Source organism: Vidua macroura, chromosome 16, assembly GCF_024509145.1.
Source record: "Vidua macroura isolate BioBank_ID:100142 chromosome 16, ASM2450914v1, whole genome shotgun sequence".
NCBI lineage: Eukaryota > Metazoa > Chordata > Aves > Passeriformes > Viduidae > Vidua > Vidua macroura.
In genome coordinates this window covers 9488079-9514925 of record NC_071586.1, presented here as the reverse complement: position 1 = coordinate 9514925, position 26847 = coordinate 9488079, and the positions used below count along the sequence as shown (strand labels likewise).

General features: G+C 41.1%; 1 protein-coding gene across 4 annotated transcripts; it reads right to left on the bottom strand.

Moving 5' to 3' along the window:
* Positions 1-395: 395 nt before the first annotated feature.
* Positions 396-26652, bottom strand: EEF2K (eukaryotic elongation factor 2 kinase). 4 transcript variants are annotated; one of them, XM_053991840.1, is made up of 19 exons: positions 26032-26652; positions 21431-21756; positions 19600-19650; positions 17789-17889; positions 16166-16226; positions 15315-15352; positions 12977-13148; positions 11710-11859; positions 10046-10178; positions 9241-9368; positions 8622-8823; positions 8285-8337; positions 7443-7520; positions 6582-6644; positions 5165-5299; positions 4016-4204; positions 3527-3651; positions 2775-2953; positions 396-2125 (listed from the first exon to the last, which is right to left on the bottom strand). In XM_053991840.1, the coding sequence occupies exons 2-19, from the start codon at positions 21671-21673 to the stop codon at positions 2016-2018; spliced, it is 2211 nt and encodes a 736-aa protein (XP_053847815.1). In that variant the 5' UTR covers positions 21674-21756; positions 26032-26652; the 3' UTR covers positions 396-2015. The 4 variants fall into 4 exon arrangements, with proteins under 4 accessions (XP_053847815.1, XP_053847817.1, XP_053847816.1 ...); XM_053991842.1 differs by lacking the exon at positions 6582-6644; XM_053991841.1 differs by lacking the exon at positions 19600-19650.
* Between the last annotated feature and the right edge of the window lie 195 nt (positions 26653-26847).

Genomic DNA, 26847 nt, shown 5'->3' with positions numbered 1-26847 from the left:
ATCCCAGAGAGGCTTTAGGCATCTAAAGCAGAACTTTGGATAGGCACTGAAAAACATTCATCTGAACTGCAGTCCTCTGGTTCTATTTCAGCATGTACAAAAAATATTAGGTCCAAAAATCTGGTCATTTTAGTACCTCACTACCTAAGACCAGCTGAGATCTAGAAATGAGACATTCTTCCATTAATGGGTGAAGAGCTTCGCCCTCACTCTCGAAACAAAACAAAAAAGAAAGAGGCCATGGGCACTACTTTCCCACAACCCCTGCAATCTACAGCAAAAAGATGTTGCCATGTGTTGCAAGGCTGCTCACAGCTACAACTGCCTGGTGGTTACAGCACCAGCCAGAAGCACCACATCCAAGGGTAACTTTCCCTTCCCTCCTAGAAAGGATTCAAATTCTCCCTTACAGTGGCAGATGTTACTGACATCTCTCTTTGATAATGTCTAAACAGCAATTCAAGATACACTTGCCATAAAAAAGAGAAAATGGGAACATAATTTGATTCCAGTGACAGGCACTTGGGACAGGAAAGGAAGAACTGATTTCTGTTCCCTGAACAGTTTCTGCATTTTACAAGAAATTAATATTCCTTGGCTATGCATGTGAGAAATCCTGATCAATCCTGCATCATCTCATGGCCTGCTTAGCTTTACACCTGCTTTTAAGAGCTTGGCTGAAGTGTTGAGCATTACAGGTCATTCAGCACTTCACAGGGGCTGCCCCTTGTGCACATCAATTTACACCTCAGGAGACTGCCAGGCCAAGGAGGCAGAAGCTTCCATCTTAAATCTCCTGCAAAATTACTGTTAACCACAACCAAGGAACAGGAACAGCTTCTGAACTATCCACATAGATGGCACAGCAGCTTTGGAATAAAAGACTGGATTTGAAGAAACTTACCTCTATGCAATAATTCAACCACCACCATGTATTTGTCCTCCCCTCACTGATTAGGATTAGGCAAAGAGGACACAAATTCAAGTGTTTGGGGGTAATACCGTTTTCCCTTTCTTCTCTAAACAGTATTTGCAGATAAAATACCATTTAAAATATACTTAAACCGTGTAAATTGTTTTCTGTACATAGAAAAGGTGAATCAATATATCCTAACCTCTTCAAACATCAATCTGGAAATGGTGGAAAATGTGTTCTCATCTTAAGTGAGATGATCTAGCTTCACTGAGATTTGAGATGCCACTGTAAAACTAACTTCAAATTACCCATATATTATTACAAATCTTGCTACTGTACATCATTGGACAAATATAAGATCAGTAGACTTTTATACAAATAAAATTTTATATGGTGCAAAATGTGAAAATGAGAGAGGTAGCTGGATGCCTCACCTCATCAAGAACATGAATGATTTTCTAATAGTATAACATGCAATGTTGGTAATGAATAAAACATTCTACCCTGAATATCCTCACTGCCAATCTGAATCATCTTCCCTACCCCTCCCAAACTAAGGATTCCATCTGAAATTCATTTGAGGGTAAGTGTCCAATAATGTCAGCAAAACAGAATGGGACTACTTATTAACATCAGTAGCTGCATCCATAAACTGAAAATTTACGTTCATGTGCAAGTTTGGTGAGATACACCAAAAATGATGAAGAAATGCTGAGAGTTTAGGAAAATGTTTTTCTGTATGTGGGGAGGAGAAGAAAAATGTAAACACACTGATCATTTGCTGTGTAAAAAACAGGACACATAAAACCTAAACAATAAGGCCTGGTTTTCTTTTGTCAAAAAAACTAGGCCCCTCAGTTATAACAGTAAAAAAAGTACAAAAAGGTTCAAGTGTGTGTGTATTACAACTTTGAAACACAAACAGAAGTATGCTACGGCACCCTACATAATCCTTACATTGAGATTTCTACCCTCAAAAAAAAAATTATAAAACTAAAATACAAAGAAAAACCAACCTGTTAACATCACATAAAACTACTTGCTGCAAATGCAGCAAGTCTATAACAAATTTATATACAAGAATTGCTTAATTTCAGTGTCATTCTTCCATCATCGCCCAAGCCTCTTCTGCTTTTTGGTAATACTGATTTGCCAGTCTGCCCTTCATGGCTTCCATGGCTGCTTCTGCTGCTTCTGTGTAAAGCTCACCTAGAGAGGAAACAGCATCAGTTATGTTGACAGAGTAAAGAAAGAATATGGCTTTAGCCTGGAGCAAATAAAGGACAAAGGGAGAAATTGAGGTCAAACTGCAGGGCCGGATGCATGGGTGTGTTTTAACAGTGTCAGAGTTACATCAGCTGGGAACCCAGCCTCTGCTCTTCAAGTTGAAAGTTATACAACTGGCTGCTGATGGCTCCCCAGTGTATCTGGAAGGACTGCAAACAGGAACAGCCTGTAGGAGCCCCCCAGGACAGACATCTAGCATGTAGGTTACATAGCAACTAAGAGAATGTTGCGTAGGGCCTCGGGAGTCATGGATGTAGCTCAAACTACAAGCAGCAACCTGCAGCTCAGGGGAACAACCCAGAAGAGCAACCTCAGAGGGAGTGAAGGTTGCCTGGCAGTGACTCAGTGTGCCACAGATTTGACCTGGCACCACCCACTACCCTGTCACTGCCAAGATCTCTTCTTTCACTGTTACTACCCTTGTTACACCCAGCATCATTAAATCTGAAGGTATTGACCCTCTCTATGTTTTGTAACAGCTGAAACAAGAAATCTAGTTTTGGGGTACATGCTGGGGGAGAAGGGATAGAAAAGCAAGATTATAGATAATGGAAATAAAATGAGGCCTCACCTGATCTCTGTGGATCTTTATCCAGGTTGAACCCTCCCATCATTAACATCTCTGCTTCCCTGGCCAGGAGCAGATACCGGGGCTCATCCTGAGTGCCATCATATTCACCTCCCTCATCACAGTCAGTCCTGTTCAGCGCGGCGTTGTACCAGTGAAGTGCCTCCTTCCAATCCTGGGCTCTGAAGTCAAAAATAATTTCTGAAGATGGTTCCCTTAGGAAAGAAATGTACTTTGCATTGGAGATTCAGCATCCCATTTCATACTGGCTTCTCAGAGCCTTGATGCTCCCCAGGAAAGCAAATGTTCTCATGGAGACTCACTAACTGCACTGCGGCATTAGGTCACCACAGCAAAATGAGGCTGGGGTCACTTTATGCAGGAATTACAGGAGAAAGTATCAGACTGAAGTGTTTTGCTGAACTCCAGAGTCTGAGCTTCATTCACAGTTGCATGGTTTGGGCATTTATATTTGTGAGAGTAACCAATTTAGAAAAAAACCTGAAGTTGCAGAGTCTTGTTTCATAAATACTTTGGAATCAGTTATTTTACACACTGAGAATGCTCACTGAACTTCAATTTTAAGTTTAATGTTATTTGACAGTGGGAAATTTGAAGAGAATCACTGTTGTGCGAAACAGAAAACTCACGTAAATAACAAAGACATGCCTAAAATATAAAAGCAGAAAAATCACTGCCTCAACCTTGCCTCAGTGAAGTACCACCAAGTTAACTTACTCAGCCATGCACAGTACCTGTCTGCACCAAGATTTACACCTGTATCATATGCTCTTGCTACCAGAATCATGGAAGGCCGGTCTCCAGCTTCTGCTGCTCTCAACAAGTAATTAAATCCTTTATTTCTGTTCTCCTTTGTATCCTAGTGAAGAAAACAAAACCTTTAAAATGCATGCTTCTAAAACCTTTACCATTAAATGCAATTTCTCAAAGTCAGCAAGTATTTAGTATGCCTGAGAAACTGGCACAGCCACAAGAAACAAAGCAGCTGAACAGTAAAGGTGGCTTCAAAAGCTTCCCAAAGGCATGCAGTAATTTGCTGGCAAAACCAGAAAGAGGCAGCATTTTTTTGCTGTTTTGTCCAAATCCTTAATTACAAAGTAATCTGTTTTCTCTGAAGAGGCTACAGAACACCTAACTACGGTTTTCGTTTAATCTCCACTTCCTGCTATTCTTATGTTATTTTTACAATGGACCACAAATCTGCTTTTTGGCATCTTCCATACCTCGAGAGTGACCTCGGAAAGAATGTGATGTGGCAGCTGAGAGCACATGAGGCCTAACCCAACGATGGCTTCCAGCTCCCCGCAGTCTGCAGCATGCTCCAGGTGGAACAGGGCTGACTCCTGATCCCATTCCTTGTCCTTCTCACAGAAGCGCCCGGCTTCATGATAGCGAACCATGGCCAGGTGAACCTGGACACAATTGCACAGGAGAGACACAGCATGATGTTGGGATCTGATCCTTCAAAAGCCCTCTGCTCATATTTTACCAGGTCTTAGAGCTAAGTCCTGGAGTAAGAGGAGGCTCAGGGGAAACCTTAGCACTCTCTACAATTATCTGAAAGGAAGTTCTAGCAAGATGGGGGTCAGCAACTTCTCCCAAGCAACTGGTGACAGGATGAGAGGACATAGCCTCAACTTGCACCAGGGGAGATTCAAGTTGGACATCAAGAAGGATTTCTTCATGGGAAGGGCTGTTAAACATTGGAATGGACTGCCCAGGGAAGTGGTGGAATCACTGTTCCAGAACGTGTTCAAGAAACAACTTGAACTGGACATGGCACTTAGTGTTATGGTCTGGTTGACAAGGTGGTGATTGGTCAGAGGTCGGACTTGATGACATTAGAGGTCTTTTCCAACCTAAAAGATTCCCTGAAAAATAGGCTTCTTCCCACATCAAAAAGTTTTCCAGGATGTTCAGTAAGATTTACATCATGTTTTAGGAGTGGGCTTAAGGCCATACATAACCCCAAACTTAATTCCATTTGCATTATCTGGAATAGTCTGGAGTAAAAAGGGTCAGTCCATGCTACCAGTTTTCAGGAGCTCAGCTTTGCCTATGTGCAAGGTATGTGGGTCAGGCACAGCACACCCATCCCACTGTATCCTCCCTGTGTCATGCCTCTGGAAATGCAGGTTAACAACAGCAGGGTTCTTCCCAAAGGAGCACAGATGTTGCAAGGCCAAAAGCAGATGGAATTCACGAGTTTCTGAACTCAGATGTCCCTTATACAACACAGGTAGGTGACAGAAAGGTATAGATGTGTTATTTTCAACTGCACAAATAAATGCAAGCAGGGCAACACTTCTATGTAAGTAATAAATACAAGACATTTCTTGTTGGATAAAACAGTATCAGCAGACCCATCCCACCTTTCCAAGGACTGACTTCCCAATTTTCTTTTCAAGTTCTAGTGCATTGAGCCTCTGAATTTCTTGGGCAACACAGGACGGTCTATGGATGTGGACTCTGGAAGAGTTGTAAAGATTCCACTTCTCCACACTGATCTGAAATACAAAATACACTACTATTTATATTCAAAATTAAAATTCTGATCCAGATGGATTACCATCCAGGAATCAAAGCCTCTATTAATATTGTTATGTAGTAGTAAATACTGTATTTTAAAACACAGCTTTCAAAAGTCATGTTAGTAGCTGAATAATTGGTTATTACTCTTCATTAAAGAAATTGAGTAAATCCCTCTATTTCTAATCCATACATCATCACTTTGAATAATCATCTCAAAGTTCTGAATCAGAAAAAGTTACTTACACAAATAAGCAACTGAATAGTCACACTGCAAGCACTGAAGTTATCCATGCACAAAACAAAAACAAAAACAAAAACAAAAAACCCACACAAACAAACAAAAGCCCCATACTTTTCTGCCCAGAATTTCAGTTCCCAACACTTTAAGTGCAGCTTGCATTCTGGAACTCTAGAAAAATGATACGTAACCATGCAGAAGATTACAGGCAGATACATGCATTGGCATTTCTCAGGAGGAACGACCCAAATGGAGAAATTATTGAACATAATGGATCAGTGGGAAACAGTAGCTGAAAATAATCCTATCACAATTAATGCCTTTGCAGATACACAGAGAAAACACAACAGGAAAGGCTACTGGAACAGAACTTCAGTCTGTTAAAGCTGTTTCAATTTTCTGAAACAGGAATATATAATAATTAAAAGGAAATTCTGAAAATTGTATCTAAATAAATTACTAATTGTTGTCAAAGCTCTGTTTTTTCTTTCCTTTCACAGCAATTATTTGTTTAAGCTTATATCCAAGACCAATTATCACAGAAGTTATATTTTGTAAAAAGCATACAAGGTCTGGTCTTTCCTAACTCAGGTGACAGGAGCTCTCTTCACTGTGTATCTATTTCAAACACTGCAAGTTTTTAAGAAATCATACAGCTACAATACAGGATAGAATTCCAAATTTAAAGTGCAAAAAGGAAATATAATTTAGTTAAGCAGAAAATAAATCCACAGAGCTGTATTTTTTTTAAGTGGGAAACCCATGCATAAACACTAATTTATGACAGAGGTCAGCTACAGAGGTGACAATTTGTTTCACAGTACTTTTTAATGAGGAAACAAAGACAAAACATAAAAGGAAATAACAGAGTGGTAAATTAATAATAATAAACATTTTCTGTAGCTGAAAAGGAAGGGAAACCAACATCTGGTTTAGTGATATGGTTAGGTGGCAGAGGAGTGGAACAAAGGACAAGCAGAGCAGCAAACTCAGTCTGTGAACATTTCTGTTTTATTTACCCTTGCAGAGCTTCCCAAACTGTCTTCATCAGACTCCTGCTTCTGGTTGTTGTTTGAATGGCCCTACGTTAATGTAAAGATTTGCATCATTCAATTTGCAGCAACTGATGTGTGCCAGTTATGCCTCTAGACTATTCCTACCCTGCAGAATTAATACTGACAAGGACCAAAACTGTTTCCATTGGATCATTCTCTTTCAGTGATATCACAATAAATTAAGACACACACCAAAATGACGAAGAACTTGGCACACATGGGCTTTAATCCTGTAAGCTGGAGATGCCATGACAAATACCTTGCCAAAGGAGGTGACAAAAGGAGTGGTATCTCTGGAAGCAGTATTCTCTTTCCTGTCTTCTAATTAAGTATCTTGTTAAGATCTTCAGGTCAAAAAGCATTTATTTAAACATTTGTATTTTAGAAGAGTAACCAACTAATTCCCAGGAATTCTAAAGTTTCATATTATTGTTTGACAACATTAAGTTCTGTAATATTTCAAGCCATACAAAGTAGAGAAGGTAAACTAGTCTGAAAGCAGATCATATTCATGGAATTCACATGACATGAAGATGGCTACACATCCTAAATGCAATATGTAATACTTAAAAAACCCACACAACAACATCTAATCAAATATGATATTTGAAATTAAGCTACTCATTACAAATCATCTTTTTCCTGTAAGACTGTCATTCCCAATATGAGTAACTTTGCAACATGGGGGAATTTCTTTGTTTCCTCTGTTTTCAAAGTCTAGATCAAGATCAGCTCTAGATCAGGAAGGATACATAAGAAGATTCTTCTACAAAAACAGCTTAAGTATGAGCAGGCCCAACTCTGCTACACCAGTCAGGTTCTTACCCTCTCTCTATGATCCAGATCTTCTGTCTCACTTCTCTTTTCACTGGGATATCCACTGTCTCCACCATTTTCAAAATCCTACAGAAGTCAAGAACAGAACAGCATTAGCATTATACTTTGTAAGGACCTCAGCTTGATATTTCTCACAGGGCAAACAGTTTGCTCTTTCAGTGAAAAATACTGGATGGTTATATTGGATGAAAATGATCGTGCTACCTCTGTCAGAAGGAGCAGGACTTAATGATACATAAAGTAGTCTAAGATTGTCTTCTCCCTTACATACATTAAAACAAATCAAGGACTTTCATATTTTATCAAATCAAGAATCCACTAAATATAGTTTTCAGCTTCAGTGATAAACCACTAACTGGCAGCCCCTGGCACTAAGGCCCAGCACTGTAAAATGTCCATTGCAAACTTCCTGCACCTCCTCAGGCAAGGTTCTCTAACATTCCATGCTACCAGTATTTGCAGGGACCTAATCTATAGGGATTCTTTAGTTTTAATACCACAGCAGCTGGGACAAGCACCCAAGACACAATATGCAGGCAGAGGAAAGGCACATGCTTTAACTGTGCTTTAATTAAAACATAATTTTAACTGTTAAAATTCACCAGATGCAAATAAATTTCTGGTGGCAGAATAATGAATACTAAAATATTAAGATAAAATGTTTTTCCTTTACTAGAAACAGCAAATGCAGAGAGGTAACATGATCTGCAACAGAAGAAATAGGCAGAGCACCATTATGTGCTTTTACTGAACGAAACCTTTGGGAAGTTCTATAAAGACACATTTTATTAGGCAACTGCAGCCTCATTTTCAGTTGGAAAGACCCTCACCCTTTTGTTGTCAAGATGATCCAAGTTATCCACTTCATTGAACACAGGCCAATCTAGGAGAAAAAAATATTTGCTGTTACTATAAGGATAACATGCTTGAGGAAAAAGCTCTAGATATCATTTTATTGCAGTTTTTTTTCACAGAAACATCTGTGCATTAATTATCTACACAGAAGTACATTCAGTCTTATTTCTACTCAAAGAAGAGCATTAGAAACAACTGTTCTGGACTAAATCAATGCTGTTCTGCTTAAAAACAAAGTAAGACAAAACCAAAGTAAGACAAGTCCAATGTTCAGGAACCCCCCCCCAGAGGTGATGTTTGAGGCTTACTCACTAAGCATGTCCACCTTGTGGCTGTGAGGGGTTGCAGAGGAGGGAGAGCAGGGCAGGGAGTCAAATGCCACATCACTCATGCTCTCATCCCCAGAGTTTTCAGACAGGCGGAAGAGCAGGGGGGGCCGGCTCCCGGACACCGTCCTCACCCGGCTGCTGCCGCATTTCTCCTCTGTGCCACGGAGAATTGTTTGAGCAGATTCCTGGGCAAATCAATGAGAAAATCCTGTCAATAATCCTTCTGTGTATTCTAAGCATTCCATGCAAGCCAATGTGAATGTTTATTAGGAGTCCTCTGTAAATGTACACATGTATACATAAGTATTTGCTTTGAAAAGCTCTACACTGCAACAAAATATCAAGCCCAGACATTTTTACTCTCAGAGAGTTTTTGTTTGGGACTGAGTTTCATTCCAAGTGTTACATCAAGTCCCACTGCCACCAAAATCAACTGAAACTGAGATCAGTTTGCAACAAGCATCAAATCAGGTTTGTGAGATCCAAAACTTATAAATTATTTCAGCATTCTAAGATCTACTTGGTCCCAAATAAACACTGGTTACAAGGTTCCTTGTTAATTAAAGCTACAGCTTAATTACACTTTTTCATCAAACACTTACAAGCATTTTTTTATTATAATCCAAGGCATCTTTCTCTTTGGATGAGAGATCAAATGGTGCAAGTCCCATGCTTTTGCAGATGTTGTTGCAGAAATGAGAATGAAAGAACAAGGCCATACCTCGAACACCTAAGGCATTAAAAAAAAAAAAGTTAAGAAAGGATTTACTCAAATTTTATATTACAATTTACTTAGTAAAAGCTGAAAGTCCCAAAGCTTTTCCTAAAAAGCCAAGAGAGAAAATGCTTTGTAGCACACAGCCTAACCCACTTCCATTTCAACACCTGTAAGTGCTTTTCACTCTCTCTGCATGAGAGTGAAAGAAGTGAGAAAAATCTTGGAAAGCTATGTATGAACAAGATATAACAAAAACCTAGTCCAACTGCATCACTGAGAATTGTGCCTAAATTTGATCCTGCTTATAAAACTTGCAGTGTCCTATGAACAACTTCATATATAGACACTTGGAACTTCAAAAATACATGGTGCCCATCTCTCTGCCTTCAGCTATATCCATTCCTGCAACATGGCAAGGAAATCAAAGGTCATGATTATTGTTCTCACAATGTAGAAACTACTTAATTACACTACTTGTTTAGGAGTAGGCCAGGAGATATGAGCCAGCTCTCATATTAAAACTGCCCTTATATGATAGATAACCTGTACAGGACTCCTTACAACAGGACTTCACCAGCTGTTTGCAAGACCCTCAGAAATGTGTCAGCTCACACAGTGCAGTGGCTACTCAGCAGAGCTGGGAAGAAAAGAGAAGTGCCCTTTAGTGAAACAGAATAATTTGTTTTTACCTAGGTTGCCATCTCCAAAATCTGTACCACTCTCTGTATGGATCTGAGGGTCTGTGTAAAGATCTCCAACTCCCTGGATATCAACAACAATGAGCTGGTGTCCTGAACGCTCAAAAGTGAAGTGACTGAAAGCCTGGAAAGAACCATAGAAGATGTCTGAGAACACTCTCCATCTACTGAAAACAGCAACACATATTCCCCTGTTATAAACGGGAAAAGAAGTCTGATAACCCTATCAGTGAAATATAACTGGTATAAACATCATGATGAAAGCAGCAAGAGAGACCAAAAGCAGGTTGTATGCTGTCTCTCCAACCTGCTCCAACTCGCAGAGAGGCTAAAAAAGGCAGAGTGAAAAGCAGCAGTGTGCACGGGCAGGGGAAAGGAGATTACTTAATTCCTCATTTTTGTACTAGAGATTATTTTCCACTATAGTCTTCACCTTAGGTAGTGGGGAGCTGGCTGGCAGAAAAGAAAAACAGTGGGCTCTGAAGCCAGTGCTGAATAAATTCTGTATAAACATTCTGGCTGTGCCTGTGAATCTGCAAGCTCTGCATCTCTGGGACACTGCTTCCTTCTGCCAACAACCATTAGCACTGCCACAGTTTGGAGAAAGAACCCATAAATAAATGTGAGCATCCCAACAAATTCTTCTTCCCCTTTGAGTGATCCCCCTGAGCAACTGCTCTGTGTCTACATTTGTGTATCAAATAATTAAATGTGCATTTGTGCTCTTGAAAAAACACATTTCAAGAATCAGGTATAAAAAGCCCTTCTCTTTAGAATAAAGTTGAGATATTAGGAATCTTCTGGGAAGGTCTCCAAAAAAGCATTGCCAGGCCTGGGGGAGGTGACTGGTGGTGACAGACAAACATTTTAACTGCAGCAAATACCAGGGAACATTTTGTTCCCAACCTGTGAAAGCACAGCACTGATTCAGTGCACAAATGACAGCCCAGAACACAAGTTCTCTGCTTACATTAAGCCTCATGACAAATACTTTAAAAACAGTGGGAAAAAATGTAAAGAACAAAACTCTCAAGGCCCAGTAAAATACCTCTTTGTTACACTGACTACTTTGCATTTTTCAATAATATTTTAAATTTATTTTACAAGATTCAAGAATCACTTGAAATCTGTCCTTGTATTTCTATATGCAATCTCAGATTCAGCTATTCAGAGGCTGCAGCTGGAAAAATCAACATTTTTATATGCAAATGGACTAGATTTATTTACATGAATTGGATACCAGCCACCTCTTGTATATTATGGGAGGAACCAAAAGACTATTCAGTACATAGTACATGAGAGATCTCTTCACTGCCTCAATGTGAAGAAAGTTTGAAACATTCTGATGCCTGCAGAAATAATTAGAGTCAAAGGGCTTATGTTTTCCAAAGAGTATTAACCCTGTTCAACTCAACTGTAACCAACTGAAATCCAATAAAGAAGCACTCAGCGCTTGAAAGAGCAGGCCCCAAGTAAGGGGTAGACAAACTGCAAATAGAGAAATTAATCTGGCATTGTACTGCAGAGCCTGCAGTTTCCTTTCTTGGCAGTAATGCAAGACCTCTGGAGAGAGCCCAGGAATTCTATGCAGCAGAGAATTAATGGAAAGCATGGAAAGCATTAAACAAAATGGAAAACATTAAACAAAGCCTCACTTGTGGAGTTAGACGAATGTTGTCGTCTCGGACAAATCCAGAATTTGAGTTGTATTTGATGTATTTGCCCTCAATGTAATGTTCCAGATGAAAGAGAGGCTTTCCAGGCCTGTTCTTCATTTCAATAATACAGGTCTGCACTATATCCACCTGGGGAGGGAAAGAAGATAAACAATGACTAACAGAATACTGCCTTCAGATCAAAGTGTATGTGAATCCTCCAGCTGTGAAAACTTTCCCAATGCAAGAATCTGAACAATTGCAAAGATCCTTCTGTTTAACAAGGGGGTGGGGGAAGAGTCATGTGCTTCTTGAGTTATTGGAAGAATTCCATAAATTTTTAAAAGCAGTCACTTCAGAACAGCTCACTTCTGCAACAAACCCCTCTGAAAAAATTCTTAGCAAGTGCCGGCTTTCTATTTTATTTTGTGGGTACCTCTGCAAAGAATCTGCACCCAGAGAACAAAACATACAGTCACTACTGCACAACTTGAAGAAATGCATTTTCAGAGAAGGGCTGAGGCTATCTACTGTTCAGGTATCTCTGTATCCTGCCTCACCTTCTCCCTCTGTCCCATACATATTGCTAAAGTAGAAACGATCACAACTCTCACTCCACTTATAGATTTTCTCCAACATGGCATTTAAAACTTCTAGATTTGTAGATTTCTCTGTGTGTTTCACTGTAGACCTCACCTTGCTATTATGAGCCAAGGTAGTCATTAACTAACCCTCATAGGGGAGGCAATGCAAATATCCCACATATCAAAGCCACTCATTTTGGCCATTAAAATTGCTTCCAGCAGGTTTCCAGCTCTTCTCAAAAATCAGTGCTAGTTACATGTTTGGATGGGTGTAGAAGATTTAAGCATCTACCTTCCTGGAGCAATAACAGTTAAGTGCTTGCTGAGACTGCTGCTGGCAATAAATTTGTGACTTCTCTGGTTATCACAAAAGCAGCTGGGCATACATCAAAGAGAGCAATACAAACATAATTTTATTTTGGTTTTCAGTCAACAGCTAAGGACAGTCAGACATTTACAAACATACAGCCCCTAGTCCTGGAAATATAAAGCAATTTCTGTATTTACTCCACTCAAAATCAGCTATCATTTAACAAAAAACACAGAAGGGCAAAAGAATCTATCCAAGCATTTAAATGTGATGGAATGTGAACAAATAATTAATTCCCTCTAAATTATGTCTGAAAACTAACCCAACAGAAGAACAGTATTGCATTTTTGCTTAGCAAGGTCTTTGAATGCACCTGTTTTGGTGGCTTGTGCCGGTTGTACTCTTCTCCCCAGAGTTTTGCTTCCATCTGCAGTCGAACATCCTCAAAATAAACATCTCTGCTCACACTCTCTATGTATTGCTTGGCAACATAATTATAGGCACCTTTCCAGTTCTGAGTGTGTAAGAAGTTGGACAGCTTTTTTCTGAAAGATAAATCAATCATTGGTGAAAGGAAACCCAAGGATTTTAATTCAATCTTTCCCATTTCCTTGCCTGCATGGATAGAGACAGGCTCCAAGATGAGCATTAACCTCAGTCATTACCAGGTATTTTACCTGAAATGTGAAGCACAGGAAAGGGACAAGGGAAAATGAAACATCCCATGAGAATGGCTGAGATGTGCCAAACTGGTTTAGCTGCAGCTACTTGTGCTCTGAACTTTCTCCTTTTCTCAATCTCTTTCCCTTCCTGTTCCTCTCAAATCTGGAGTATGAAGGGTTGGTGCCTTGTCAACAACCTGTTCTAATGTCCACAATTATTTTCTGCAGAAATTAAAAGGGAGCGGCCTTTCAAACATGAACCAAGAAACCTCTCCTGGGATAAAAGCAATCTGCTGCTTCTCAACATACAGCAGTGACTGCTCAGTAACCCACATACTCCCAGAAGGAAAACTGCACCTGACAGTTCTCATGATGCAGCTTTTCCCTTTAGTTGATGTGCAAATCTTTAATCCACAGATCCCTCCGAAGGCAGGGGGGCTGAGGCAGGGGGGGTGGTAGTGTGTAGCATAGGAAAACTTTGATAAGAAAGGATCTGCTGGCTGCCAACAAATGCATTAAGCAGGTGCTTTAATTAGTAGCAGCACTCAAACTCTCAACCCTTCCCCCTCCTCCTTTTTCCTCTCCCGGCCAAGAACTTGATGCAGACATCTTGGTACAGGGGACACTCTACAGGGAAAGCAACTTCATGCTGCCTGTCCTCCTGCAGGGATGGGCACACAGTCACAGCAACAGAGGCCTTGGAAAGAATGAACAAGGAAATGAGGAAAGAAATTCCAGCCAGATCCCAAACCTTCCTAGTTCTTCAAGGAACACACTCCTCTGCATAAAACAAGCCAGCTCATGTTTTTCTAAAGGCAATATCCTCAACATTGATTCATTGGGCCATGGGGAGCTAATGCTGTCACTGTGTTTACCTTGCAGAGTTACAAAAATCCAGGAGAGAGCTCCAGATGGGAAATATCCCTGTACCACTGACACATATGGGAAACCCAACAGTATGAAGCTGACGTTCAAGTTATGCTTTTTTAGTACCAGAGGTTAACGCAAAATTGCCAAGAAATTTCTGTTTATGGCATTACTCAAAATATTGTGTAATGGAGAGTTTGTTAAGTAACAAGAACTAAAAGCAATGTCAGCAGGCTGAGATTTGTTACTTCCTAGGCTTCATTCACTACTGTATCCAGCTGGCTTTGCAGGAACAGAGCCACCAGCATGAACTGATACTGAAATGCCAATGCCAGACTGGAGCACTCTGGGGTTACTTTTCTTCCTTTTTGCTCAAGTTCAAAACATCATATTTCCATCTTTTAGGAGTGTCTATCTTTCTAGAGCTGAAACCACACATGAAGTGTAATTTCTCTGGATTCCACATATGGGAAGAAGGGGGAATGTTTTTAAACACACACTCTCCAACATTTTCCAGGAAACATTTATCTCCAGAGCCTGGAAGGGGTGGGGTAATCTCTTAGCACACACCAATTTATAGCTGGATGCTGATCCCCACAATAACAGTCGATAACACTCTCCAAGGAAGGAAAAGTTCCTCCTCAGTCTTCCCCCATACTTTATCTTTCTGGGAAGCACAACTGTTAGTGTTCAAGTTCTGCCTTACTCAGAACATGATACTGTTATATGTGATCCAAAGCAAACTCTAGGAGGATAACCTTCTTCACCAATAGAGGCTCTTCCAGTTGAGACTGCATCATGCAACTATTCTTTCTTTCTCTTTTCTCTGCCTAACTATAGGCCTCAAGTTGGTCTCCAGGCTGCACACACCTATGACCACATATCAACTTTTAAGATATTTTAGCACACCAGGAATACAGAAATTAAGTGGCTGTTACTATACTTTCATGAATATTTTGCCTCCCAACGACAGCTGAAGTACAACATTCAGCGAACATTCTCCTTTCTGATCCCCGCTCCCTGCAGGTAGAGTCACACAAACTGGGATAAACCCCTCAGCAAAGCCTTTTAGAAAGGAGTCAAGTTTTACACAATTTCAACTACATCTAAGTGAAATTCCAGTCACCACAGAAAAAAAATACTGCAAGGAGGCCAACAAAGATGAAGTGGGCAGATACTCACGTTCTGAAACACTCTCGCATTGCTCCACGGCCGAAAGGCTGGGAAAAAGAAAAAACCAGAAACTCAGCATTACAATTTCCACAAAGTTGATTTCTAACCAGTAAGAAACACAACCATGACTTCCCCTTTATACCATGCAGAAAGCAGTTTTCAAACAGGCTCTATAGAAGTATTTCCTCAAGGAAAAGTGAAAACCCCTGGTAGCATAAGCAGGTATCTGGGGAAAAGGCATTTGGATAAACTCCCCCTACCAATATCCCATGGAGAAGAAATGGTATGTATTTTAAATAAGCTATTTAAATTCTCTCCCCAGTTGGGAGTCAGCTCTGTTTTCACAGACTTCATGCTCTCTGCATTTAGGCTTCCACAGAGGATGTGCCAAAGAGAGCATCATCTCCCCAGATGCCAGATACTCGGCCAGCAGCACAAAGCAAGGCAACCCCAACACACAACCAACCCCAGGACTTAACTGGGAAATGACAGTGCCTTCTACCCTCACATACAGAAAATTCAGTTGGTTGTCATTCTAACAACAGAAATTATTTGGGAGGACACAAAATAGTAGGACTACTGCCAGGCAGGGAAATTATGCCAGAAAGAAATGGGAGGGGTGACATGGAAGGGAAATCACTGGGAATGGAACAAATGCCTCATGTTGCTCACAGGGAAGGTCTGACTCCATTTTCTACTCTGTTCTGGAGAGAAGGATACAAAGAAAAAGAGGTAGGTGAAAAGAATTACACTGAGACATCAAAATTTCTGTAAGGAAAACATATTGATGCCACTATTCAGGAACAGAAAGGAAATGACACACTTGCTGTTAGCAAACATGAAGGATAGTGTGATCTTACTTGAGAAGCCATCTTTATAAGGACTTCATCTTCAACCCAGTCCCCAGTAACTGCATTGTACCTGCAAAGTCAGGAGATACGTCTCAGAAAAATGCAAAGGGAACCCAAATCCTCCCATTTCCAGCACCTATCCTTCCTTATCTGTAACTGACTCTGGAAAGTGCTGCTGCCACTCCCATACAAAAGCTTCCAGTCTTCCCATTACACTCCGGCCCTCCTCATTTTGGGCAGGCAAGGAGAAACACATTTAGCTCTTTGAAGAGACACTAAACCCTCCAGTCAGTGAGCAGATTCTAAAGCAGAATCTGAACTTCTGTAACACTACAAATGAGACTTTATCTGCTTTGAAGTTAAACCTCCTCTGTGATGCCTGGGCAGCACACTGGGGGCAGAAAGGGCCTCACCAAGCTCTACACACTGAACAGGTTGTCTCCCCCAATCCTGAGCTTGCATAATATAAGCCTGGTTCTGGCTGGATATTTGCCTTGGGGCTGTGGAGAATGTGAGAAGCACCAGCTGTGAGACACAGTGGGGCCAGGAACTGCCCAACACTGCACTGAGGGAGGAGCGAATCCCTGCACAACCCTGTGATAATACAAAGAGTACGACTGTGGTTTCTCCCCACCCCTTTAACTCCCAACACAGTGAAAGCCAAATTGGGAACCACAGCAGCTGAGTCATCAACACATGATTGTTTCCAGCCTGGTTCCCCCAACCTGCACAGAGTAATTCATGCACGCAGACACCTCATATTCTCACTTATATATTATGTATCACCCCAGTTTGCAGCAAATAAAGAGGTAAAAACAGCACTATCAGAGCCATCTCTTCTTAACAGGATATTGAGTAGCCCTAAACTAAAATTATCACTTATTTGTATTTTAAAATATGCAAATATTTCAGGACTGTGTGGCTGACCAGAGACAGATGTAGTCTATGGGGAAGAGCAGCACTGCATGACTGGTATGGGATTGGAAGGGAGGGCTCCCCAAACACTGATGCTAAGTGGTGATTAACTGGCCTCTAACCCCTAACCCTTCCTCCCAGAAACCTGTGTCAATAGAGTAAGTATTTTGGCAAAGCTTGTCTTAAAGCACTGAAACCAGTTTCAGGGCCAAACTCCCTTTTAGCACGTAGACCACACTGAGCTATTCTGGGCTTTATAAGGATTTAAATTCCAGCCACATGCAACAATACTGCATGGAGTAGCAAAATTGAAACTGCTATTTTGGGAAAGTCGTGGAGGGTTATGTTGCTTTCTTTTCCAAACTATATAAACTTAGTATGCTTCCTCTTAGCTGGGATTAATTCCCTTATTATATTAGATTTACGGCATTAATAAATCAACTAGAAAATACTTTTCAGCCTTGTTTCTTGTCTACACAGTGAAAGTCCTAGATAGTGCTTAGGTGGGAGAGAAAGTGTGACAATGGTTTGCTGAAAGGTTTATTTTTTTGATGATGTGCAGTATTTACATATTCCTGGGAGACTGAGTTAAGAGACACTCACTTTGGGCATTATGAAAGCTCTTCAGCCAGATATTCTGCACTACACAAACTCAGCCCTTGCACAAACCAGCAGTCCTACTGAATATCAGCACCCAAAGCAGGAAGACCCACAGACCTGTAACGAGTGGCATGCTCCGTCTCAATGTCCTCCAAGTGAAATTCTGCCCAGGGATCAGGCATGTGCTTGGCTTTCTCAATAGCATGTCTCCAGGTTTCCTGAAGAAGTTACAAATTGGCACTTTATTTATAATCAGCAGTAGCTCACAAAACCAGCACTTTGTAGAGCACATCAGGATCTCAAAGCTATGGAGATGTGTAAATACACAAGCCTCCAAAGCACTACTCAGAGCAGGGACCAAGTAGTACCAAAGACCACTCTGACCTTTTTTAAATTTCAATTATAATAAAACCCAGCTCAGATATATAAAGAATAGATTTCAGTTCAATTTCCACCACTGTAAAGTTACTGAGAACGGAATGTGGCACAGTATATACCAGACACAATTTACAACACCTGTAGTAATTTGCAGATATCTCTAACATGCTCTGCAAATGGCAATAAGGCACACCCAGATGATATTAATTTGCTTTTTCTGTTTTGATTTTTAGCTTTTCATGTATAGCAGCATATGCTGGTTTTGCATGCATAAGTATAAAAATGTCCATTAAAGATACAATTAATATAGATAAAGTAAGAAGTTCTGTGAACCCCAGGGTCCCAGACTGTGCTCAGCATGAGAGAAAAAATTAGAATGTTGTAAAAATTGATTATTATAACAATTTCACACAAGTAGCTATTTCAATGTTCACCAAGTCAAGACTAAAATATCAAAGCAATTTTCTGGAGTACAAACAGTCTCTCTCTACCAGCCAGTTTGGATGCTTTACTCTTAACATTTTGTTCTCTCTCTCTTACATTGTATATTTCCAAGAAAACTGGAGTTATGATCCTGTGATGTGCCAAATGCCTTCTGCAAAGTGAGCAGGAGAAAAAGCACTCTGCACCCTGCCAATAAAGAAGTATTGAGCTCTGAGATACTATTACTGCCTCTGACTGAACTCCTAGTGTGCAGAAACAGTAACTTTTAAAATTTTGTGATGATTTTGTTTTTTATCTTCAGGAATTAAAGTCAGTCCTTTTTTATGAAACAAAAATACACTATAAATTTGTGTCAGCAATGGCATCAAGGAAGTTTTTGAAGCAGCTAAGCTTTAAATGGTTATGTTTATTTTGAATTTCAGCTTTAACTATGCAAACAATTTAAATGCTCCTCTTTCTGACAATAATACAAAATGAAAACAATACTACATTAAATAAAACTATTTAAAGAATATGTTGAGAAAGATTTCCTACGTTTCATAAGAAAATGAAGCTGCCTCATGTCATGCAATGACAGCTTATATAGACCTGAAAATTTCTGTACTTACGTATCTATGACAGAAATAAGGAGAGAGAGCAACAAGAACTGCTTGGTTGATCAGCTGAATCAAATAGTTCTTGAGTAGATTCCCTCTCCAAAAGGTGATTTGTGTTCATGTTAGATGATAATTTAAATAAGTTAATTACTTGTGCTTGATCTCTTGAGGTGCTTTGTACAAAAGCTGTATCCTAATCTTCAAAAAAACACTAGTTGGATTTAATGGAAATGGTGCTAACAGTGCAATTTTTCTCCTGCTGGAGGCATATGGCTGCCACACAGTGAAATTTCAGGGTAGAGAACACAGGATGGGTATTATTCCATTTAACAGGTACCTCTTTCAGTTTTGACTTGATGACTCTTATGGGCTGAGGCAATCAGTCCTCCCAAACAATAAAATAATGAACACAAAGAATTCCATAAAAGGAAAAAAAAAACCAACAGAACCAAACCAAAAAATCAGAATGCATCTATTAGATATGCTGTTGACATTTTCTTTTTAACCTACCCGACCATGGTCAACCACAGAGCCATGCTTAGAACGATGTTGTGTGTCATTCTAAAGGATCCATGAGAGACATGAAAGTAGGAAAATACATGTGATAAGACAAATGATTGTCAAAGAGTCTTGGTTCTCTTTGTTAGTAAAAAAACCCCAAAAAACGTCCAGTTAAAAGCCACTCTTCAATTTATATTCCAAATTTAAGTTCATTCTTAGAGCACCTGCAAAGAAACCTATTGAGGTAAGTTGGTAATTTTTTTTTTTATTGGCAAGTATTTATTAAAAGGGTTTTGCCTATTAACTAGCTAATTAAACATTGCTGAGTCCTGTTAACTTCTCTGTCTGGCTCTGCCTTTCATTACCAATGGCCCTCACTGCTTTGCTTTAGCTTTGAGGTCTGACAGGCAGACTCTCATAGGCCAGGCTGTGGGGTTTAGGATGTCACCAGCCCTGGCTGTGCTTCATTGCTGGAAATCACCATTCCTGCAGCTTAAACAGGAGATGGAGACTGGCTTGCTCCACATCTCAACATAAAGCAATTTATCTGTGATAGGACCTATAATTCCAAACTAGATATTATAGAGACCAAAACATGGGAACAAACATTCTGCAGAAGCAAAATGACAGCTCAGGAAGGAGGAAATAATTGCAATTTCTGAAGTCCTTATCCGTTTTATCTCATACCACATGACTCAGAAATTGCACTGCAGACCCAGAGGCAAGTGTTTAGTACATGTTAAAATGTACACACAAATAAAGACTAAGCTCCCTATCAGGTCTTAACTTGCTTAGTTTAACATACACCAACATCTGTCCCATTTCTATACTAAGCTTTTGCTCCTCACCTTCCTTAGGCATATGTACCTTTTAATGTTTCTATTAACTAGCTTTGGCAAAAATGATCCTGCAGACAAGCCAGCTTCACTTTCAATGTGTTACTCACTATGTTATCTGACTGAAATAAACCCCAGTATTTTTTCACAATTAAAGCATGCATTAGGCATAAACCGAGATTTTAGAGTATCTATTAAATAAATGTTAATATCTATAATAAGAAATGTGTTAATAAAACACATTAAATATAGGAAAATCTAAGAGACATGCCAGTTTAGCATGTAAACACAAATAACGAAACACAAACTGTGTTTATTTAGGATATGTAAGTTACAGAGTGGATGTCACTTGAAGCTCCACTGCCTGGCCTGATCTGTGTGAAGAGAGCTGAGTGAAAAAGGACACACTGCCAAGGAAGCACCAGCTACATCCCCTCTGACCTCCATGCAATGCTGTAGCTGCTGTTCATCCCAAAAAGGGCAGATATTGCTTGTGTACACTGTCAGGAACTACTGCCAGTGTGATGCTTCAGGCCCAAGCATGAAAGTCAACATGTCAAAAGCTCCCTGAGAAGGAACTATAACATAAAAACTTACCCTTACAATTTTATAATTACAATTTTATTTGTCCAATTAAAAATATCACAGACTAGCAAAATTCATAATAAATTATCTTCTGACAGGCCTCAATTTTTCTTACACCAATTGTATTATCTTTTGAATCTCCCAATCAACATACTGCATTGCAAATGGTTTGATCCTAATGGCAGTGAATTTTCTCCTGGACTGCATGGAGGAAGATTCCCCCCTGAACTGAAAGGGATAGTAAGCAATTCCATGGCAGTGTCAGACTATTGGCTTAATGGAATTAACTGCAGGTCTGGAAAAAACAGATGTTTATCTTCATTGAAAAGTGTTAGTTACAAGAGATGAAGCAGTTAGAAAATGTCTCATGCCAACTAAATAAAACCAAAACCTTAATGAAGACTGGAGCCAACACTTACCTTAAAGCTAAAGCTTCTGGGAGAAGAGCTTGAACTGTACTGCTCAGTTTTTGCTAAGCTGCTGTAATAATTGTCTACTTTGGTATTGGCAGACTTGTTAGAAACTGGATCATCAGTTATTGGACAGATGAAATAATTGTCTTCATCATCACTATCAGCATCAAGATAATTCCCAGAGTCCAGTGGAGTAGTTCTGGCATTATCAATCCCTTCCATACGAAAAATAAGGTCCTCGTCTGCCATGTTTGCAGGAGGTTGGTTTAACTCCTGCAAGGACTGGAACACCCACTACTCCAATGCACATGCAAACAGGGGGAAGAAGCTGGCTGAGAGAGCAAAAAAGGAAAAGGCTGTTATTAAAAGAACAAATAATGCATGATGTTACCCTGTTCTTTTGAAAGTTTTAGAGTTCTTCTAAAAGTTTCTATACCTTCTGATATTTACATATTTCAACTGAGTCTTCTCACGCATGTTCATGTAAATAATAATTGGTTTACAGTCTTCTTTGTGAGTAGAAAGAATTGATAGACTGTTAGTTTAACCAGTGTGGTTGGAGAGGTGGCAGTTTCACCCTCCAATCCACTGTCATTTTTACTATTGTATATACAGTAGAGTCAGAAAATAAAATTAGCTTTTTAAAGTTCTTTTTCTTTCCTTTTACTTCGCACCTACTTCTGTAAGTTATTTTGTGTCACAGTGTGACAACATGACACTGATGTCAGCACACTGGCAGAAAAGAAATATATTTGCATCTGGCTCTGTAAAAGTAATCCTCAAGTACCTACATGTAGTTTTGAACACCTCTGCTACAGCTGCTGAGAAGCAGCATTCTGGTTTTAAACTGCTACAGGACTGAGAAGATAGGAGCTTAGTATCCTTGGTTATCTCCTCTTCCAAATGTCTTTATTCTTCCTTATATGAAATGCTGAGTTTCACAACACTAGTCTTCGAAACTTGAGAGAGTTTTACCTCAACCACCACAGTCACATTTTCAAATTTTTTCAGGACAAGTCTTCTCAAGGATATTCTGTACAAATTATAATACTCTCCAATTCATTTGACTGATAAGAACAACACAGAAAAAAATTTCACCATCCACAAGACTTAAATGGGCTTTTAGCTTACATACAGCCAATGGCCCACAGGTTGCTGAAAGTGTAGTACACTGCAGAAAAATGAGGTGGAGGAATGATTAAAGCCCTTGGAAGAGGTGGAAGTTTACACAGATACTCTGGCAATACTGGCATGTACAAAATAGAGGATCAGTGAGAATATTCAAAATTTGGCCCTGATGCTGGCTGAGCAATGGGATTTAATTTAAAACAGACACTTCTAAGTATCACATTGTTTAGTTCTTCACCCACCCAGCAAAATCAGGGATTTTCACACAGCTAGTCTAATAAAACAACCACACATCAAGGTTTTCAGTTTTGCTTTACAGTTATTCGTCAGCCCTTTGCATTTTCCAGTCTTCTTTCTGCATGAAACGGGAAGATGAATACACTCCTACAGAAGTCTTCATAGCTGCTGACCTCACTCCCCAGTGAGAAAGTGGTCACCACAGAAACAGTGCCTTAACATGAGGCAGCTTTCACCAGCAGCATTATCTTCCTGGTTACTGCTCTTCTGACGGGGGCAGCATTCCCACACTTCAGCCAGCAACACAGCTAACTCCAGCACTCCATCAGGCAGCAGCTGCTCTGGAACACCACTGCTGGAGGAGGTCTCAGCCAGCTCACCTCCCTTTGCACTGGAGCAGCTCTGGAGTGCTCACCTGCTCCTCCAGCAGGAGCTGTCCATTCTGGGAAGGTGTCACTGCACACACACCTGGCTGGGGAAGGTGTCACTGCACACACACCTGGCTGGGGAAGGTGTCCTCAGCTGCCACTGCCATTTTTACCGTGATTGTCTTAGCAGTGTGCACTGAGTGCTGGAGAACCCCTACTGCCTGTCACACACACAGCCAGCAGCTGTCAAACGATGCTTCGAGGACGTGACTGTGACTAATCCAGGACATACCACAGCACTGGACAGCCCCATTACACCCAAGTGCTGTCCTGCACTCCCTTCTGCTCCTGCTGTCACACACATCAGCAGATCCATGGGGTTCAGGACAGTTTGAGAAGCAGCAGCAATGCAGGAATGCGGGTTTGTGCAGCAGAGACTGCAAACATTCTGATTTCTGTGACTTGTGTAAATGAAATATCACCACACAAATCAGTTTCTATTTAAAGCTAATGGTGTTTATGGAAGTCTCTTCGTTTTTCTTGGAACCATAGTTCTTGTAAAGTACTTGTGATGTTTACTTTGGAAGTGTATGTACCAAGAATCATACTCACATAAAATGCTCTTCAAAACAGAATTCAATAACCACACTTTGAACTACACAAACACTGCTTTAAACCTCACAGTTTGCTTGACAAAAGCCTTCATCCCAAGGGTTATATTCTGTGCTTTTGCATTATAGCACAGAAATTGTATTATATAGGAATTTCTGTTGCTACTGCTGTTGTGTTTTGATCATTTAATCTTTAATATCCATTACAGAAGCGTTCCTAAGGCTAAGCAACAAGGAGAGTGAGACTGCACTAAACCAAGCCTGCCAGCCTGCATTATCACACACAACCTATAATTTTAACTACCCACTCCAACCCACTTTGAAAATTTATTCAATTTTTTTATCAACCTTGTACTATGTGATTCAAAATGCAGATAATTTAAAATACAGTTCTTAATCTGTTCTAGTCTGTATTTATTTTTGTTTTTCCAATGCCTGTTACGAGTATTTTTCCTTCTCTTGCCTTTATATCCAAGAGACACGTGGCCAGGAGGGGCAGGTGAGTCGCAAGGACAACATGCAAATATGTGAACACAGATAAACAGCAGGGAAAATTCACAGGGCTGTTAAAGCATGACTTTTTTCTTGGTGTCTGTTGTTACAAAGCACTGCTGGGTTTAGTGAGACTCTTGGCCAAACTTCTACAGTGGCCTCAGCATCTAAACCTGCCTAAGGGCTGAGTGATAGAAATACTAAAGTCAACAAAAGAGGGAACAACTGGAGCATCTTCATTTCCTTCTAATTCACTGTTTCAGCTCAGACACAGCCCCCTGCAACTCCTTAACACAGGACAAGGGGGCAGGAACTGTCCTGTAACAGAAGTCCCAGCTTGTCTTGTGGAGAAGCATTAAAACAAGCATGACCCAGCTTTCCCTGGTATAATACTAAATCCCTTTTGGTTTAATACCACATCAGTCAAAGCCATTTAACAGGATACGTGCAAGGGTAACAGACAGGTTTTTTTTCTTAAAAGATAGAAGTCACCTTTCAGATTAACATTCTTTTAAAGTCCAGATTCAAAATTTAACCTAAGCAACTATACAGACTATGCACCTTAAAAAGTATTATCACATTTATGAGCTACAGACCCAAAGCTACATAAACTTGTCCAGAACAATCCCACTAGCTATGTTAATGTCCTGTAGCATATTACAGAGCTACTGTGCTCTCCAAACACCCAACTGACTCCTGCAAATAAATGTCTGTTCTCATCTGCACCACACACTGCAAGAAAACAGGTTCAGTGAGGCCAGGTAAGAGCGGTGATAAAAAAGCAAGATAAAAAACCCCAGAGATATCTCAACTCGCTGTCCATCTTTGAAAACCTTGTCTTACCGAAGACAGATTTCTAATGAGAAGCCTTTAACACAGGTCCCTTCCAGTGTATCACTACGGCCAACACCATGGCACAAATGCCATTCAGTTTGCCTGCAAGCATAGCTGGGATAATAATTTTATTAGTCTGAGTGCTAGAGAGCAACAATGCAAAATTCATGAAGCAAAAGGCTGAGTTCAACTGCACCAGATCAGAATACGAAGCATTTGAGACAAAACCCTGTGCAAGGAAACACAGCACGGCTTCAGACACACCAATGGCTTTTAGAGCTGCAGGCACAAGAACAGCCAAGTCCACCCTGCTGCCAAACACGAAATAAACACTATGTTAAGAGGATCCAAAACACGCGGGTCGGAAAGGACAGAAAAGGAACTTCAAAGATAACTTTAAAATATCCTTCCATTGCCATTAATAGACCTGTCATTTCAACTGGCTTTAAATACTCTGCACAATTACCTATCGCTGACTTTTTGTAGGCATTTGCTCAGTACCCCACGCTATTAATTAACTCAATGCGTTTATGCGCATTGAGGTATTTGAACAATTCTCCGAACACGAACCGCCCTGGAGCAGTCCCAAGCTGTCAGAACAGACTCAGCCGCTGTCAGCCCCGCACACAGCAGCTGTTCCACGGTCACGGACAGCACTTGGCACTTTTAAACAGCCTAAGCACCAAATAATGCGCACTGTCGTGGAAACATAAATGGACGAAACGCCAACCTTCAGGTGTGAGCGCAGCACTGCTGCCCAATGCCACAAATCAGGTTATTTCTGGGCCCGCGCAGAAGCTTGCCCGCCGGCCTTTCGCAGGCTCTGATCGTCATTTTCCGCAATTAAAAACGCCCTTCCCGCGCTTCCCGCCGCGGGCGGCGCTGAGGCGGCTTCCCACCGCCGCCGGGCCAGGCCCCGCACCACGATAGCACCTACCGGCTTAGGAGAGCCCAGATCGGCCGCGCAGCCCGGTACGGAGCGATCCCACAACCCCCGCACCCCGCTCCAGCTGCCGCCCTGCTAAGGGAAGGCAGGCGGTGGGAGGAGAAGCCGAGCCGCTGAGGGGAGGGAGGAGGCGGGAGCCGGGCAGCGGGGCCGCCCCTCACCGCCCGCGCCCTGGCAAGGCGCCGCCTTCCGCTCCTTCAGCGGCCCGGCGGGCGCCTGCCATTCCTCTTCACACCAGCACCGCGCCGGGACCCTGCCAGATACTTTATTCCAGTGAGAAAACCGAGAAAAATCTGAGCAGAACCCCCTACTAACGCCGTTAGCGATGGGGAATCCCGGGGCGAGTGCGGACAGGAAGGAGAGCGGCTGTGCAGGTCTCACACGATAGGTCTGACGGGTGCCTGCTGCTCACGGGAGGGCCACCCAAATTTGCTTTCATTTCTGTTCCTGTTGGGCACGGAGCTGAAAGGAGGGGGTGTCCTGGGGCAGGTGCTCCCATGGGAAGCACCGGCTGCACGGCAGCCCCCCGAAGATCGCAGCCCCCCGAAGATCGCAGCCCCGAGGGAAAGCACAGGGAGCAGACGGGGGCAGCGACCACGGGGCCTGCCTGCGCTTCAGGTTGGTCTTTTCAGCTAAATTAAATTGCGCTACTGCACATTTCCCTATGAGAAATGGCAGTATTATGCACCAGTTTTCATGTTCTAAAGACCATGTTTTCTCAAAGCACTCACATTTGCATTTGTCCCCAAACACTGGCTTTCTGGGTTGAAAATGCCCATGTTTAAGCTTTTCCTCAAGCTAGAATTT

Bases quoted from the DNA above. Each gene is read 5' to 3' on its own strand.
- EEF2K (XM_053991840.1), bottom strand. From the start codon at position 21,673: ATGGCAGACGAGGACCTTATTTTTCGTATGGAAGGGATTGATAATGCC. The intron at 5,300-6,581 runs GTAAATAAAACA...TTTGTATTTCAG, and splicing joins GTTTGGGAAGCTCTGCAAGG to ATCAGTGTGGAGAAGTGGAA. The intron at 3,652-4,015 runs GTATGGAAGATG...TTTCTTCACTAG, and splicing joins TTTCCGAGGTCACTCTCGAG to GATACAAAGGAGAACAGAAA.